The sequence below is a fragment of the Ptychodera flava genome, chromosome 19 (assembly GCF_041260155.1).
Source record: "Ptychodera flava strain L36383 chromosome 19, AS_Pfla_20210202, whole genome shotgun sequence".
NCBI lineage: Eukaryota > Metazoa > Hemichordata > Enteropneusta > Ptychoderidae > Ptychodera > Ptychodera flava.
The window spans coordinates 6,724,901-6,741,511 of NC_091946.1; the positions used below are offsets into that span (position 1 = coordinate 6,724,901).

Genomic DNA, 16,611 nt, shown 5'->3' on the forward strand with positions numbered 1-16,611 from the left:
AAAGTGTGTTTCCATGATTTTTGACATTTCGAATAAAAAAATCCTTCATTGACAGTCACATCACCCAACTGTGTATGATAATGTACCATTTTACAAGTCAACTACACTGTATCACTGTGTGTTTACAAAGTCCAACCCATAAATCCCCAGTTTGCTCAATGCTGTATGGTCATTCCAAGGTCAGTGGTCCAAGGGTCATAATCATCATGCCATTGTTACAGGGCCAGTAGCTGTATTAACTATGGATTTTTCACAATTTTGGATTTTCCATGTGAACGACTTTTTCTTGTTATCCTCCCCAACACATGTTGAGATACACAGTATTCAGCTTGTCAACTCAGCCTGTATCTGTTATTGTTGACAATTTAATTCTGGTCTGGACTAGAATTCAAACGTGAAGAATAAGTTCATTTTACATATATGTAGTGTATTAACAAGCTCAGTAGTGTGTATTTTCATCTTCTGGGGAGGACAAGACCTTGCAATGTACATACAAAACAAAAGTATTTGTATGTAGTGTAAAAATCCTCAAACATTACGGTTTAACTGACTCTTTAACAGCAGAGCTTCCCAGGGCCTATGATAAAGTGCCAATACCCTATCCAGTCACCCATCTCTCTGTCTCACACACACACAGCCCTCTCTCTGGACACATACACTGGTGCACAACACCTGCAACTCCAACATTCCAAGAATGCACATAAACCCTCTTTCTCAACCAGACCAGAAACAGTCACACATACAAAACACACCAAACATCTCCAAACCTCTGCCCTCCACTCATACTCACTATATTGCAGAAATGGTAGAGATGTGAGCCCACATGTTGTAAACCCATAGCTCATTTTAGACCTAAAATCTCATATTTTTAGGATCCCATTTGAGACTTCTACAACCTTTGACCCTGATTAAAGTCAGAATGTCCTAAATTAACAAGGCCAAAAAACTAAGCACTGTACAGCCAAGGTACAAGCAGTCTATTGTCAACCCCTGTCCCTGGTCACCCCCATAATTTGAAAACATTTAAAGACAAACTAAAGACTTGGATGAGAGAACATGTTTGACTTCAATTACATTTGGCTGGGAAATCATACCCCATTTTAGACACAGGTTACACTGCTATTTACAATCTATTTTAGACCATGTCGCTGTAAAACCCACCCCAAAGGGCAGCATGTATACATATTGGCAAATGATGGACGTAACCCCCTATGCTCTATATCTGTACATGCAGACTCACACTGAACTCCTTATAATAATACTCCACTCAGTCTTTTGATGACACAGGAGAACCACTAGATGAAACAAATGACGCAGAAATGTTTGGCTTTGTAAACACTTTATTACAATAATCTTTTTCAAAAGCAAATATGCATCATTGGTGACACTGCAAGACGGTTGGTACTAAAGTGAAATTTTCATCAGCAAACTTTTTATGTCTCTTCATCCAAAAGATCTTACTGCAATCACATTTGATTCTCTAACATAGACCACTTTTGTTTTCATACAATGGACGGAGAGATATTCATTCCTAATATGCAGAAAACCATAAATAAGGTATACCTACTGATGAGGAATGTGACGGGTAAATTTTGAAAATTTATACAATCAGGCACCAAACTGATTTTACATCTGGGTCTTCACCTTTTCCCAGTGTTCATTGATATTTTGCACTAGATTCCCTCCTTAATATTTACCAAACCTGGGCAGTTGAAACTGAAATTGTAATTTTATTTGACGTGTGGGAGGAATATTGAGAGGATATGAGAAAGCATGAGCAATACTTTATGCTACCAACAATCTCAAAAACATCAAATATGCCGTGTGTTAACATCAGTATAAAGGGACAAAATTGTACAAGTATTATATTTTTACTGGATAACAAAATTTACATTGAAATATTATACATGTCAGATATTTTACACTCAATTGGTTTATCCATGTTTTGCCTGAAGTGGAATACAACAATGTAAAAATATGACAAGAACATGAAACTACTAAGATCGACCACTTCTGGCACTGCCTCTGCTGCCAGCACTTCCAGGTCTGGAGCCGTGCCGACTTCCAGGGGGTGTGCTTTTTGGTGTGCCCAAGGGAGACTTTCCTGTCGAGAGAAGGAAAATGATTTAAATTTGAATTAATCAATCAACTATGGGAGAAATGAAACACCAATTAATGTATGGAAAGAGCTTTCTTGACCTACGTAATCTATAGCATGAAATGAAATTTGTAGCTATGCTAAAAGCTCTCTGTACAAATGATAAAATGATGCCTTGTATCTATATCTTGTTCGGAACAAACAAGATTCCTGAAAACATCAACAAAACTGACAGATGTCATCAAACATATCCATACCTTTGAAATATGATACACTACATTTCTTGATATTGAAATTTGGATTGCAAAGTAAAATCATTTCATCTATGGCTTAAAATGTATCATAATTAGCATTCCTTTATGCACAGTGTATCCATGAGTATTGCTCCAGTATGCAAATTTGATGATAATGACTCATTATCAATAGTGAATATTCAATGAAAACACTCATAATTGGATCTGATTCGTCCTCTTCTTTACATTTGGAATATTTTTATTGTCCGTGTTTTGATTGCTTACCTTTTGGAGTGGCCATGCCACTGCCAGAAATTCCAAAATCACCGCCAATTTGAACCTTTGCTGCACCAGTTGTACTTCCTGCTCTGCTTGAGGCTACACTACGACCAGACGATGGGGTCCTGCCAGACATTAAGAGTGTAAGAAAGAATAATGAAGCCTGCATACATGTAGTCAATTCAAGTCAAATTTTTTGTTTCAATGCATTGTATGCTACATAGAAATTTTCCCTTTATTTTCCTCAGGTATATCTGGATAAAACTAAAAAATACAAGACCCGTGCAATGCTGTTGTATAATTCAACACTATCCTAGGGGGATGTTTGTATCTATTCACCATTAAAAGCACCCTCAGGCAAGCACTGATTTCTTCCATTCAGCAGCTTGGGCCAGATGTTACTGAAGTGTGCTATTATCTGATTTGATTTTAGATGTCACAGTAGAATATGAATTTATAACTTTTATTTTGTCAATTGTCTGACAAACATCAATGATGAATCCTTGATACAACAACATAGTTTTGGGACCACACACATTACAAATTGGGCCAAATCACTTTCATGGACAGTGAAGTACTGTCAAAACAAAACAAATTTTCACTTTGAAAAAGTGTACTATTCTTCAACATAGTATCATACAAACTTATACTGACTGTTACAAATATTTTAATGAAAATTCACAAAAGATAATTCACATATCAGCTTCTAAAATGGGGGACAGTTGTGTATGATAGAATGAATGTACAAAATCATATCAGTGTTTTGAACATGGATAGCTGTAGGCGTCACACAGACTAATGACAACAGCAATGAAAGCTCACCTTGCTGAGGACTGACTGTCCCAGCTACGAACACTACGGGAAGAAGACGGCCGGGAGCTTCTGCCAGTGGTGCTCGGTGGAGGAGGTGGAGGTAATCCAGCCTGTCAGAAACAAAAATATGGAATTAGTTAGACTACATGTAACTTCCATTGCACTCATTAAATTGATGGAGAACATGTGGATGCAAAATAAATATTTATTTTTCAATAAATTATTCATGTGCATGCGTAACTACTTTTTGTTTTGTTAAAATTGGTCTGCCCTGTTTCTATGTCCATATGCATTCTCACAAATCTTATGGGTTTCACCTTCCAACACTAAATGCTGGTATAACCCTATTGTTTTACTTGGCAAGATTGGTCTCTGAAAAAGGAAACAGGAGTGAAAGGGGTGGAGTCTGATGTTTCTAAATTAACTATAGTTTCCTGAAAGCTAATCACACATGGAAAAGGTCAAACTTGGAATTCTAATGGACCACGGTAGAAACAAAACCATGTTGCACAAATGTGCATAGAAGTATGTTTTTCTGTAAGCGTTTGTACAAGTGGGTTTGTTTGTACTGCCTCTTGGGTGTACTGGGTCTGTGGAACAAAGCATATCCTTTTTTAATCCGAAGTAGAACCATTGTTTCTGAAGAGTCCAAGAACGACAATCTTTGTTTTTGCTTTGAGCTCACTGATCAGGTTGCCCTGTCCACAACCCTTTCACTTTGTCTTAGCATCTGGCAAATTCACATGAACATTTAACTGCTTCAGCCCTGACCAAAAACCTGTTTGTCTGTTACCTAAATTTTTCCTGACAGCCAATCAGTGTGTCTGTATGCCCCTCTCTGTGTGCACCTGTCTGTACCACAGTTTGTCTTTTCATTTGTTTTGTTGTGCTTGTCTCATCTTACCTGAGTAAACAGCATGTGTACAGTAGATGCAATCTCTGGGTAGTTGTGAACCACCTCGCCAATTTGACGACTTGTGCTCTTGTTGAAGTCTCGTAATTCGCGTAGTTCAAAGTCTCGCTGCAAATGAAAGCATACATTGAGATACAGCTTAGGAATATGTCAACACAAACATCATAAGTCATGAAGCTGTCCTGTAAAATTTATGTTCTGCCCATGTCAAATCAAATAATCCTGAAATAATATGACCTCTTACACTTTTCATACCAATGTTCACAAAATCATCCACTGATCATTAGAAAGTTTAATTTCAGAGTTGACTTTGTCTTTTCAGTTCCTTTTTTACTACAAGTATTTGGAGCATATTTGCTCCAATCTGGATCAAAATCAGGAAATTCGTGTGCATAACCGTCCTACTAAAAATTCAAGAGATCTGCGTTTGGTTCCCTACTTGACTTCAATACTTTAAGGTTTTATGCATTGAAGACCTTATAATTTGGTTTTACTCTCATTTATCAGCTTATTTCACGTACAATTAAATAAAAAATTCCAGCCCTCACTCTTGTTGTAATCTCACAATCTAGAACACACTGACATGTCAGTAACTGCCATTGGTATGAACAGGAATTGGAAACGCTTCAATAAAAAAGATAAAGTAACTCTTTGTTTCATGCAGCACATATTTTCAGTATTGACACCACTGTCAATATTCACAGCCTGCTCTGAGTCATCAGTCTAAAGTAGAACTGCAATTCACATGACTATGACATGGAGTGAAGTGTTGAACAGCGCACCCATGTGCAATTCACAGAAATATGAACAGCGCCCTCACAGTCCAGTAACGCTTTCAACATTTCAGTTCTGCAGAGTAGCTACAAAGACACTCACCTCTTCTTGGGTTTCTCCTTTGCTTTTCTTGGAGGCTCTCAACTCCCTGGCATACTTGGCAGTCTGCTTTGCAGCACGGTCCAACTTCTGTTTCTGCTCCTCCAAGTCTTTATTCAGTTGTGCTATTTTGCCCTGAGAGAGAAAGCAATATATTCACTGATCAGTGTGCTGTAGATGTGTATTTTCAAAGGCTAAACCCTTTCACCAACATGGTTTGGCCCAAACCCATTGTTATCAACAGTGATTGTGGACCAGCTTACAGGAGAATTGGGGTTGAACAGATTTAATATGTGTCAGAACAGCATACAGAACACAATACAATACAAGGAAGCTGTTATTCCTACACAAAGATGTTTGTGCTGAGTCATGGCTGTTACAGGGCATAGTTGAATAACAAGTACACAGATAAGTAATTGTCAGTCTTCATTGCAAACAACATCATAGAATATTTTATCTTTGTGCGACCCAAAAATTGTCTTTGAATGTATGTTATAGCTAAGCATTAATCTGTGGTAATTAGTTAATGACAAAAACTTAAACATATCTGATGAAAGTTCAAGCTACCTTATCACGCTACCACGTGAGTGTTATGAGTCTAGGATTACATAGCTTTATTGTGAGCGTGAAACTGTGGTGTTAATTTTTATTGAACTTTAAAAGGGATACTGTGATCTTTAGTTATCTGAGCCAATCATCCATTTTAATTACTAAAAAGGCCTTGTCATAAAATTATATGTGCCTGAAAAAACTGCAAAGAGCTACAGATGTACTGCAAGTAATCATAACTGACATGACTGTCTCTTTTATCAAATATAGATATGTGCAAATTTGCATGGCATTTTTATCAAATATAGATATGTGCAAATTTGCATGGCATTTTTACCAAATATGGATATGAGCAATTTTGCAGTGATGAAGTAAGTTGACATCACTCTTTAAATTCTGTGGTATTGTCAATCTTGCCATGTCAAGGTACATAATATAAAGCTTTCAGAACCTATGGTGTCACTTCTGTTGTCCACAAATAGGATTTCACTGCCAGAGAAACCTTGTAGCAGGAGAGGGGAATCCCAGAAATTTACAGGGGGTGCCACCCTAAACAAGAAACACCTTAATAAATAAATTAATCACACACCTGTTTTTCATCGATCATTTCAACATAGACATTTTCATCTCTGGTCAGGTTGTCAAGTGTGTTGCTCATGGTTTGCAGATCTTCCTGTAACTCTCGGATCTGTCTACGTTTATACTTGTACTTATCCATCACAGCTCTCATCTGCTCTTCAAACCTCTGCTTCTCTTCATATTCATCACCTGAAGACACAAAGCATCATGTTAAGTCTTTTTTTTTAATTGCCTGGGGTGGTATAAATTCATGCTATCAAATTCACATAGACTGGTACAAAACCTGTGACTTACAACTCATTTCAGAGATGGTTGTCTTTTCTAGAAGATTGTTGTTAGTTCATAAAAATTTCTGAGAAATGACAAATTTACAAACACATCAAAGGTGCCTGGGGTACAGCATCTGAATCAGCATTGAAGCTTCCCTAATGGTCACTGTACATGATCTCAATTACTGCTTTGATCAGCAAATCTTGGTGTAATCCTATACCTTTCTACATCAAAGCTGCACGTATAGATACAGATACCACAGAAAGTTTCCACAGAGTTATACAAATTTTGAATGAAGTGCATATATGGCTTATTTTTTTCAATATGATCAGACAAACAAACACACAGAAAGACTATACAGAGGTCATGACAGGAAACTTCATTGTCAACTGCCTGCAATTACAATGAATCCATCTCTAAGTAAGTCAGCTTATTTTACTCCCATCAATAAGGCCAAACATGCAGGCTTTAATGTAAACACACTGAAAGCCGAAAGCCATCAACAGACAGAGGGTACGGCTGTACTGTACGTATACATACTTGTTTCAGTGACCCTGTTGAAGCTCTTACGATACTGCTCGTTACGACCGTTCATGAGTCGTAATGTGTTCTCTAAGGCACGGATCTCTTTCTCTGCTTTGCGGATTCTAGCATCAAGGTCATCGCCCTCTCTCTGAAGTTCCTCCTTCTCTTGAGCAGCCTACAAAGTGTCAAATATTAAACCATTGAAATCTGATGACCCAGGACATTTCTATAGAAATATTGTATTCATGGGTCCTTATTTCCCCAATATGGCTGCACTTCTATGTTCATGTCTGTATCCATGACCTAATTTTCATTCCATACATTCAATGTCTTGTAATAATAGAGTTTCTGTGATATCCATATACATCAATTTTTTCTTCATCTTTTTATCATGCATTTCATCTCAGTTGTCTCTGTTTTCTGTGAAATAGCGCCCCTATGATACATTTCAGCTTGCTTTTGTTTTTACCAACCTTGATGACATAGTACGCCTGTGATCTGTCCTCTTCACCTTCAGGGGGTGCCATGGAAACCATCAGAATCTCATACCTTGAAAATTAAGTAAAAATTACACAGCGTTGGATTTATAAATCCTTTAGTATGATTTAATAAACTAAACATGAGCAAATATGAATATTGTGTTTCGAATTAGCTTGGGAGATTCAAAACATACCGCCCAGTGGACACCACCAGTAACAAAGTTTTGACACAGAAATTTTTTATGTGAATTCAAACAGTGCCCTACTTTAATAGTTGTAACATTTACTGTGATACTGAGTATGAAGTCAATGTAAGCAAAGTCTGAGTTCAGATTATTTTATGGATGTCAACTGTATTAGCTGCTTCTATGGATTTCAAGAAATGACATGTGAGTTGCCAAAAATGTTTCCAACATCATGCTTGCATTTCAAATGGGGCATTTGCATTTTGTTGAATTCATCACATACACTGTACAGCACTGAACAGTATGGACCAGGGACTGTGTATTTAATAATCTCAGACTCTTTGTCTGAGGGTGTGTGTGTGTATGTGTGTGTGTGTAAATAATATGTTACAAATCTACTACTCACAATCGAAACCATTGCAATCTGACATCAAAGTATACTATGAGATCTAAAAAAGATGTTTTCTTACCGCTTCCTCAGTTTATCAATCTTTGATATTCTTTCATGGAGCTCTGCACTGACAGTTGATTTCTCCTCCTCAGCCGCTTTCAACTGTGCCCTCAGCATGTCCTTATGGATGTTGATTTCCTGTCTGCGTTCTTTCATTGCCTGAACGAAATTAACACAGAATCAGAGTTACGTGATGGAGACTACCCTGCAACAATCAGTAAGTTCGCAACTTTTAACCTCAACAAAAAGGTGAATTTCTGGTTCATCTGTTTGGCAAGCATTGGTTAAGTAGAGTCATTTCAGCAGGCCTTACCTATTAACACTGGTGTTAACCAGGCATTAAGATATCAATTGTACAATATGACAACTGATCATCTTGTCATTTTTGAAAAATGAGGGTGGATTATCATTTTTCCAGGACTTTTAAGAACTCAATTTCAGTTTGAAGAACTTTTCCAGGACTTTCCAGGAGCACGCAGACCCTGTATATCACATGAAAAATTTTGCATGTAATCTTTGAACTGATGATAGGACAAATCTGACATGGAAAATGAACTTACAGTGTTGAGTTGAAGTCTCCTCTTTTCCAAGGTCAAGACTTCATCCGCCTTGGAGTTCAGTATGTCTCTTAGTCTCTTGATCTCCAGTTTCAAGATGTTCTCATCAACCATGTGGTCCTGTTAAAAACATTACAGGAAGGAGAAATACCATGTGAGTGGGTTTTGCTTTCCTATGGAAAAACTGGCCACATTGAAACTTTACATCAATTTGAAACAACGTACTGAGGTTCTTCTGTGCAGCAACTGAATAAAATTCAAACTTTTCAACCATTGACTACCTAAATCACAAATTCATAAGCTCATAATATTTCTCACTGAGCAAGGTATCACTGAATTTCAGAGTATAAATTTTCATGAATAATGATACAATATAGTTTTTGCAATACATTTACGTCTCCTAGCACAATTTTGTAAATGCCAGAACTTTTGAAGCAAGGAAAGTTTGATGATGTTTCATCTAAACATTTGACACTCTACTTTTCACTAATTTAAACACAGGTGACACCTCTTAACTAAACTATGAATAGGGAAACGAGATGGTACGGCTGATTAACATTAAGATTTAAGAGCAAAATTCCAAATTCAAATCTTACCTCTTTGTTTCTGATGATCTTCTTGAGTTCTCTCTGTGAACTGTCATTATGCAGATTAAGCTCTTCTATCTTGCTTGTCAGATCAGCCTTTTCTTGTCCACTCTTGTCAAGGTCACGTTTCACCCGCCTGATGTCATCCTACATGTAGGCAAAACAAAGAAATTCATGTCTCTAAAATCAAACCAGTGCTCTTTGGGTAAATGTGAATAAAATATGAAAAATATCCTGTATGCTAGGTACTAGTGGAAGAATGGTGTCAATGGCTTTGTACATGGACAGGTAACTATTCTCTAGTTAAATAACTTTAGACAGCAAAAACGTGACTAAACAGATACACTGTTATCATTCCTTTACATAAGCTTATTTTTTGCAGATTTAAAAAAATGAAACTTTTCTGGGTTAATGGGTTCCAGTTCAAAATCACAGATCTTAGATTTTGGCATAGATTCCAAGAACATGTCTAAAATCTAAATGCCACTGTCATCATAAGACACTAAAGTTTATATGTCTTGACTTGTTAATGGCACCATGAGCTAAGCCTGATATATTGCACAACTTAACATGTATTGTTGATTTCACCTTAGAAAATATGCACAAACTTGCATTGTGGATTGCCTGTAAAAAACACTTATAAATATACTTGATGTGTAAACAATAAATAATTTTTTCCTTAATTGCATGTTAAATATTCTCAGTAAATCATGGAGAAAGCAAAGAGAACGCAAAGATTTACCTGAAGTCTCTTGAGTTGTAAACTGATCAAGGAGTGCGTGTCATTTTTGTCATTCAACATTTCAGTCAGTTCCTGGATTCTTGCATTCAGCTGATCCATTTCCTCTGTGCTGCGTTCTCCTTGCATACGGGAAATCTTCCGCTCCAGCTGTTGGATTTGGAAATCCTACAGAAACAAGGAAAGAAGGTGAGCTGTACTTGTCATTCTCATGATGGTAAATAGGATAATTATCCTTGTTGGTAGAAATACAGTAGTCTTTTAAGTACAGGGAATGAGGTTTGATCTTGCAATCAGCATTTTACTCATCATATTCACTTTGAGCATCCTACTATTGTGTGTTCAATGGTGCCGTCCACTAGGATACTAGGATAATTCTTGGACTGATATACCTGCTGTGGTCCTTATACCCCCACAATTAATAAACATCATTACTGGATTTTTGCATGAGGTGAAAATTTTCCCAGTTTTTCTTTGTATCAGCGCTATGCCAATGAACATTAAACACAGAAATGATGTGCATCTGTGACATGGTTTTCTGGCTTAGAGGGCTCCCCTATCAGTGTTATAATCAAACAGGCTTGAAATACTCCTTGTTGCCGATACTAGTACATGGTGCATTGTTGGGATTCTATTGATACTTCAGCAATATGAGCTGAAAATCACGTAATGTATCTGTACTTTGCAGACTGCACAAGACGGACATCATTTCAAAGCAAAACATTATATTGCTGTATATGATGTGTGACAAGTCACTTAAGCAAGACTTCCAATTGTTCTTAACGGACACTGCAAATAAAATTTCACTAGTTCTTTGGGCCGGGCTGGAAACCCATTTGGTAGCCATCAACAACTCCTGTAGTTAAAGTTAGTAATATCCAATAATCTTTACCCACAGTTACACCTACAGAATGGAGATCTATAGACATTTGAGTACTTTTGATATAATTATGTGCAATACTAGAGTTTCTACACATCCATACCTGGTTGTAGATGATTTCCAGTTGCTTGAGAGAATCATGGTCCAGTTTGTTAATTCTGCTACTAAGGTTGCGACTTGCTGCTCTGGATCCCTGGATTTCAGCGTTTGTATTCTTTTCCAGCATCTTGGACTGGAAGAGCTCCTGGGTCTTCCGGAACTGCAGCTCCCTCAACCTCTTCAGCTCAGTGTCGATCTGTTTCTGGTTGTACTCCTCATCCTGCAGGAGTTTATCCATCATGAGGGCCTTCTCCTCGGCAGACAGTTTGGCTTCAGTGGTCATCTTCAGTTTCTCATGCAAGTCCTCTCGCAAATTCTTAGCAGAATTGAGCCTAGAAACGCAAAATAAAGCAATGTGAGAGAAACTTACCAAGGGTAGTAATCTTACATCAATTGACAGTATCAATGACTGAATACATATATCACACAGAAAAACTAAAATCGGATGTCAGTGAACAATCATTCTGTAAAATGTGGTGAAAATACCAAACTGAAAAAACACCATATTTGTATAATTGTATCAGTTTCTTGGCTTGAATTTGACAAAAATTTGGAAACTTCATGTCCGTATTTCACAGACACCAGTAAAACATCATGCATTGTCTATGCTAAATGTGGTTGACAGAGATTTCTTTCATTTTAATTTCCTTACTTGAAAGTTTTATCTTCCACATCCTTCTTGAGGTCAGACACTTGTTTTCTCATGGATTCAAGGTCAGTAGCTGTCCTTTCAACTGTGAACTTCAAAGTGGCCAGCTAAAAAGTGAAAACAAACATGGTAATGATTACAGAGAGACAAACACATCATTGGATAATAAACCTTCATAAAGATATTATCTGCCAATTCACAGATATTTCTGTAATGGTGATAATGTTTTTAAAAGTTATGAAATTTCCTTTACGTCTTTATTCTCAAGCTTGGTTACATTTTACAACAGAATTAGGTTGTTAGCTTCTGTTCATACTACTGCTGCTTCACTGGCAAGTATACCGTAATAATAAAACACTGTGCCTTCTGTGTTCATGTGAGAATACTAACTCACACATATTTTACTTTCACACTTCCCAGTTGCAGGTTCAGTCAAACAAAGTTTCAAGAAATTTCCAGATTTACTATGAAAATCAGTAACTTTACAGGGTGTTTACTGATGAAAAATGTAGAAAGTTTCTCACAATAGTTGTTGATATACTAAATGCAGTTTTCTTACCTCATCTGAAAATTGAATACGCTGGGTTTCCTGATCTTGATATTCGATTCTCAGCTTGGCAGCAAGACGGTCTGTATTTTGGATCTTCTTTTCAAATTCCTTATTGTTCTCAATTTCATTCTCCAAGAACTGCTGTTTCTCCTTGACAGCCTCTTGTCGGTTGCGTACTTCTGATTTCACTTTTGTCAATTCCTGTCACCAGAAAAGAGCGGGAAATGCAAAATTTTTAACTTTTAGTTTCTGGCAAGTGTGCTTCTCCAGTTTAACAAACTTGTAATAAAATGACTCAAAAAGTCAGCTTAGCTTTTGGCCACTGGCAGGTAAATGTAGCTTGTAGAATCAAACTGTTATTAAACTTGTCAGATCCTTGCAGAATTATACAGCAGATCAAGTAGTACACAAAATTTGTCCTAGATACACATCATACATGTACCTAACAGGGTAAACTAACAAAGTGTATGGCATTTATTGAGCACTACTTCTAGTTTACTGACAATGCTCATAAGTGATGCAACACCTACGTACTTGTGCAACAAGATATGGTGACTATCAACGTTTTAAAGTGTTTGCCATGACAGGCTGCAAAGCACTTACTTATTATTATTATTATTATTAAAAATTCTTGAAAAACACACTACACATACGTCACAGTGCGCTGTACAGAACACACAAAAGAATAAGCGATTTTACAAAATACAAGTGTCAGGGATAAAACGCACCACACGAGCAGTCCTGCGGTGAAGAAAATGTACCGCAAAGCATAAACAAATCACTGATAATACAGATTAAAATGAAAAGCCAATTTCAGAACAAGTTTGTTTGACTTACGGCAGCGAGTAAATCCATTTCATGGTCTCTCTTTTGCATCTGTTCAATAGTGGCTTCCCATTGGTTGATGAGTTCCTGCCTGTCATTGTGAGCTTTGCGGAATTCCTCTGCTGTTTTGTCCAGCTCAAGCTGATAAACAGAGACAAATTTATGAAACCTCTCAAAACAGATACATGTATATACTCTTTAACCTCTTTTTCTTTGCACATCAGTCTGCCAAAGCTATTGATAATAATGGGAAAGTATAGTACCAAAGTTTGGTTGTCAAATAGTTAGGAAAGAAAGCAGACTGGAGTGAAACAAAGATCAAAATGCTAATGTCTCTGGCCTTTGTACTGCAATGCTCTAACCCAAGTAACCAAGAATGGTAGGCTCAATTCCTATAATTAAAGTTTTATTCTCCAAGTTGGCATCTTGGTATGCACTCAACGTGTAAAGAAGTGAACTGCAAAATTTCCGGATTTGGTTTGGATGTCTAACAACACTATAATATATGAAATGATTGAGAGATACATTTCCTTGCTGTAAAATTGTACACCAGAACAAAATATGGTCACTTCCTGTTGTGACATGTTAACCTTTCCATCATGTTATCTTGTGTATGGATTCATTGATACTATTCAAGGCAATGGGATGTGACAAATGTTTGTTGTAAACAAGGGAACCAAACAGCCCGGTGATCTCATTGTTTCTTACCTGAGCAGTCAATGTCTCAGTCATTTCATGGTCCAGATTCTTCCGTTTTCTGCCTTTCTCTTCCGTCATACGTTCCATACGCAGAGAGAGTTCCTGAGCAAGACACAGACCGGAACATTAATAAGTTTTCAAAGTCAACAATTCTAATCCCAATGTTTCAATAAAAGGGTATGTCAGCACAGATGATAATAATGAAGTCTGACCACAGTCTAGAGATGGAATGGCTGAAGATGAACAGATTCATTGATATATTGACAAACATCAATGACATCATTAGTTGTTGATTTTCCCCATTCCTACTGACATGCTTTCAGGAACCAACCAATTAAGTAACAAGGAAGCAAAGAAATATGTTAGTTAAAGACATTGTATTTTCCATAAATACATACATTGTGAACTGACATAACAGAATCCTATACGTTACCACAAAAAGTGGTATAAAACTGATGAGACTTGGCACAGAAATATCTAGCTCTGGATCATTTTGATTTCAAAACAAAACTTGTCTTAGCTTCAGTAGACTCATTCTTATTTGTAAATCTCCTTTGTGAAAAAAGCTGACTTGTTATATAGTGCAAATATTAGTATTTGATACAAGAATTTTTGTTTCCTCACCTTAACCTTGGCTTCATCCATCCTTGTGTACTTGGCAATAGTCATGGAATCCTCATCTTTCCTGGCAGATTCTTCCAGCCATGCTTCCAGAGCCTGCTGATCCCAGTTCATCTGTGATTTCATCTCCTCAATCTTCTGAGTTTGTTTGAAGATGTTGTTCTGTAGAGATACAAATGTCCAGTTTCAAGTTACCACAGATATTCACAATTCACCATTTCACACTTATCCTGGGGTAAACTACTGTTTATATGTTTTATCACAGCTCTGAGATATGTGAGTATGTGATAATTCACTGTGCCTTTTGGTTTTTCTCTATGAAAGCTTTTGACATGATGGAACATCCTCCTGTTGTGATAGGAACTGATTCAAAATGTTGATTAGACAAATACATTTGTTTCCAAAACAATATTTTGCTCATTGAAAAAAAAGAACAATTATAAGTGTTAAGGTAATATGCACCTCGAAAGTGAATGACTTAAACTTTTGCTCTAACTTTCCTCAAGGAATCTTTCAATCATTCTCTTTCAAAATCAAGAATAAAAATAGGGGGTCACCGTGCAAATTTTGGTACTGGAGAAACAAATAACCCAAGATTTACCGATATTAGAAATTCAAAATGGCCGCCACCCCTGTGTTAACCCTATGGTGAAAAATAAAAAATTTCGAATTTCAAAAAACTAAGCCGGTGAAAAGTTTTCTTTCACCAAGAGCTTTAAAATGAACCCCCACATATGGTATATCAGAAGAGAACTGTAAAAGTTTGAGAGTCCGAATGTCTGTCCCCGAGGTGCGTTCTACCTTAAGCTACATGTACCTTCCATAATCATGACTTAAACAGCAGTTTCACAATAAGTACATGTAGATATGACATCTGGCAATAGGTACAACTTGGTGTTGAGAGGATGTGTGTCTCAGACTCTTTCATGCTGAGTGTATAATACAGAATGTAGTACAATGACTTCCTAAAAGCTGCATCTCTTCAAGTTACACTCACCTCATACATGTTCCTCTTTTCTTTAAGGTCAGCAAGTTCATTTTCCAATCGCTGAGTTTCCTGTCTCAGTCTTCCTTCTTCTCTCTGTGCAACCAGCAGCATGTGCTGTTCAGTCTCCACTTCATGTTTGCGGGCTCGGATCACTTCTTGCGTGAGCTTCAATTCCTGCATCACATTCTTCATGTGCTCTGACATGGCATGCACACGGTCTTCATTTTCGCTGAGGTCGCCCTTGAGGCGGACGATCTCACGACTTTTATGTTGCACCTGTTGATGACAATACAGACCACTTTTTAACATAAAATGTAAATCTTTGATTACTGAGAAACACACACGCAATTTCTGCCATAATTTATGATAATCTAGCATATTTCCCCCTTATTTTGTATGTGCATGTGGATATGTATTTCATAGGACCGATTTTGCATTATCTTTGCATTATCATACTAGTTGTCTCTATTTTTTTTGCGTGTACGTTGTAGAATCCAGAGATCGGATCACTTTGCATGAAACTTATATCATTTGGTCAGCAATGCAGAGCAACTGTTTCACGATATATTCGGCGGATACCTACATATTGCACAAATAGAAAATGTAGCTTGATGGCACAATTAACAAGCTGACTCACCTCATCTTCCAATAATTTGTTATCTTTATTGGCGACTGGCATACTAAGCCCCTCATCCCATTCAATTTCGCTCAGGACACTCTTCACGCTCATTTTGCCGTTGTCTCTGGAACGCCTGTGTAAGTTTTGAATAAAAAACACGCAAAATCGGCCTGAAGCTCTGGATTTTCTTCCTTTCTAAAACTGTTTCTACGTTCGTCAGGCTTGGGTTTAGCTCAGATCACGAAGTTTCCTGAACGAACGAGTTCTCCAGCATACCCACAGAACGGTACCGTTGTTTGCTGTGGTTACCGATGTCAAGATCCCGGATGGTTATTCTGGGCATGCGTAGTAAATGGCTCGTCCTAGTGTCCACAAATACGTAGCATAGACAGTAAATGCTATCTTTAATATCTCGTCCATTGAAATAGAGGGGAAAATGTCAGATAATTTTTTGTAACATAAAGAAGCAAACAAGAGCATCAAAATAAATTTCAACAACACTTTGTGGTATAACATAAAAAAACGACGTCGCATAAGGCTCCTGCCATCGC

General features: G+C 37.2%; 1 protein-coding gene across 1 annotated transcript; it reads right to left on the bottom strand.

Annotated features, from left to right (window-relative positions):
* Positions 1 to 1,322: 1,322 nt before the first annotated feature.
* LOC139118460 (coiled-coil domain-containing protein 39-like) lies at positions 1,323 to 16,397 on the bottom strand. Its single transcript, XM_070681754.1, has 20 exons — positions 16,079 to 16,397; positions 15,451 to 15,717; positions 14,457 to 14,615; positions 13,842 to 13,934; positions 13,146 to 13,274; positions 12,318 to 12,509; positions 11,762 to 11,865; positions 11,114 to 11,441; positions 10,134 to 10,298; positions 9,401 to 9,538; positions 8,808 to 8,924; positions 8,267 to 8,406; positions 7,606 to 7,681; positions 7,148 to 7,307; positions 6,348 to 6,526; positions 5,213 to 5,344; positions 4,328 to 4,444; positions 3,433 to 3,533; positions 2,617 to 2,735; positions 1,323 to 2,104 (listed from the first exon to the last, which is right to left on the bottom strand). The coding sequence occupies exons 1-20, from the start codon at positions 16,169 to 16,171 to the stop codon at positions 1,998 to 2,000; spliced, it is 2,916 nt and encodes a 971-aa protein (XP_070537855.1). The 5' UTR covers positions 16,172 to 16,397; the 3' UTR covers positions 1,323 to 1,997.
* Positions 16,398 to 16,611: the final 214 nt, after the last annotated feature.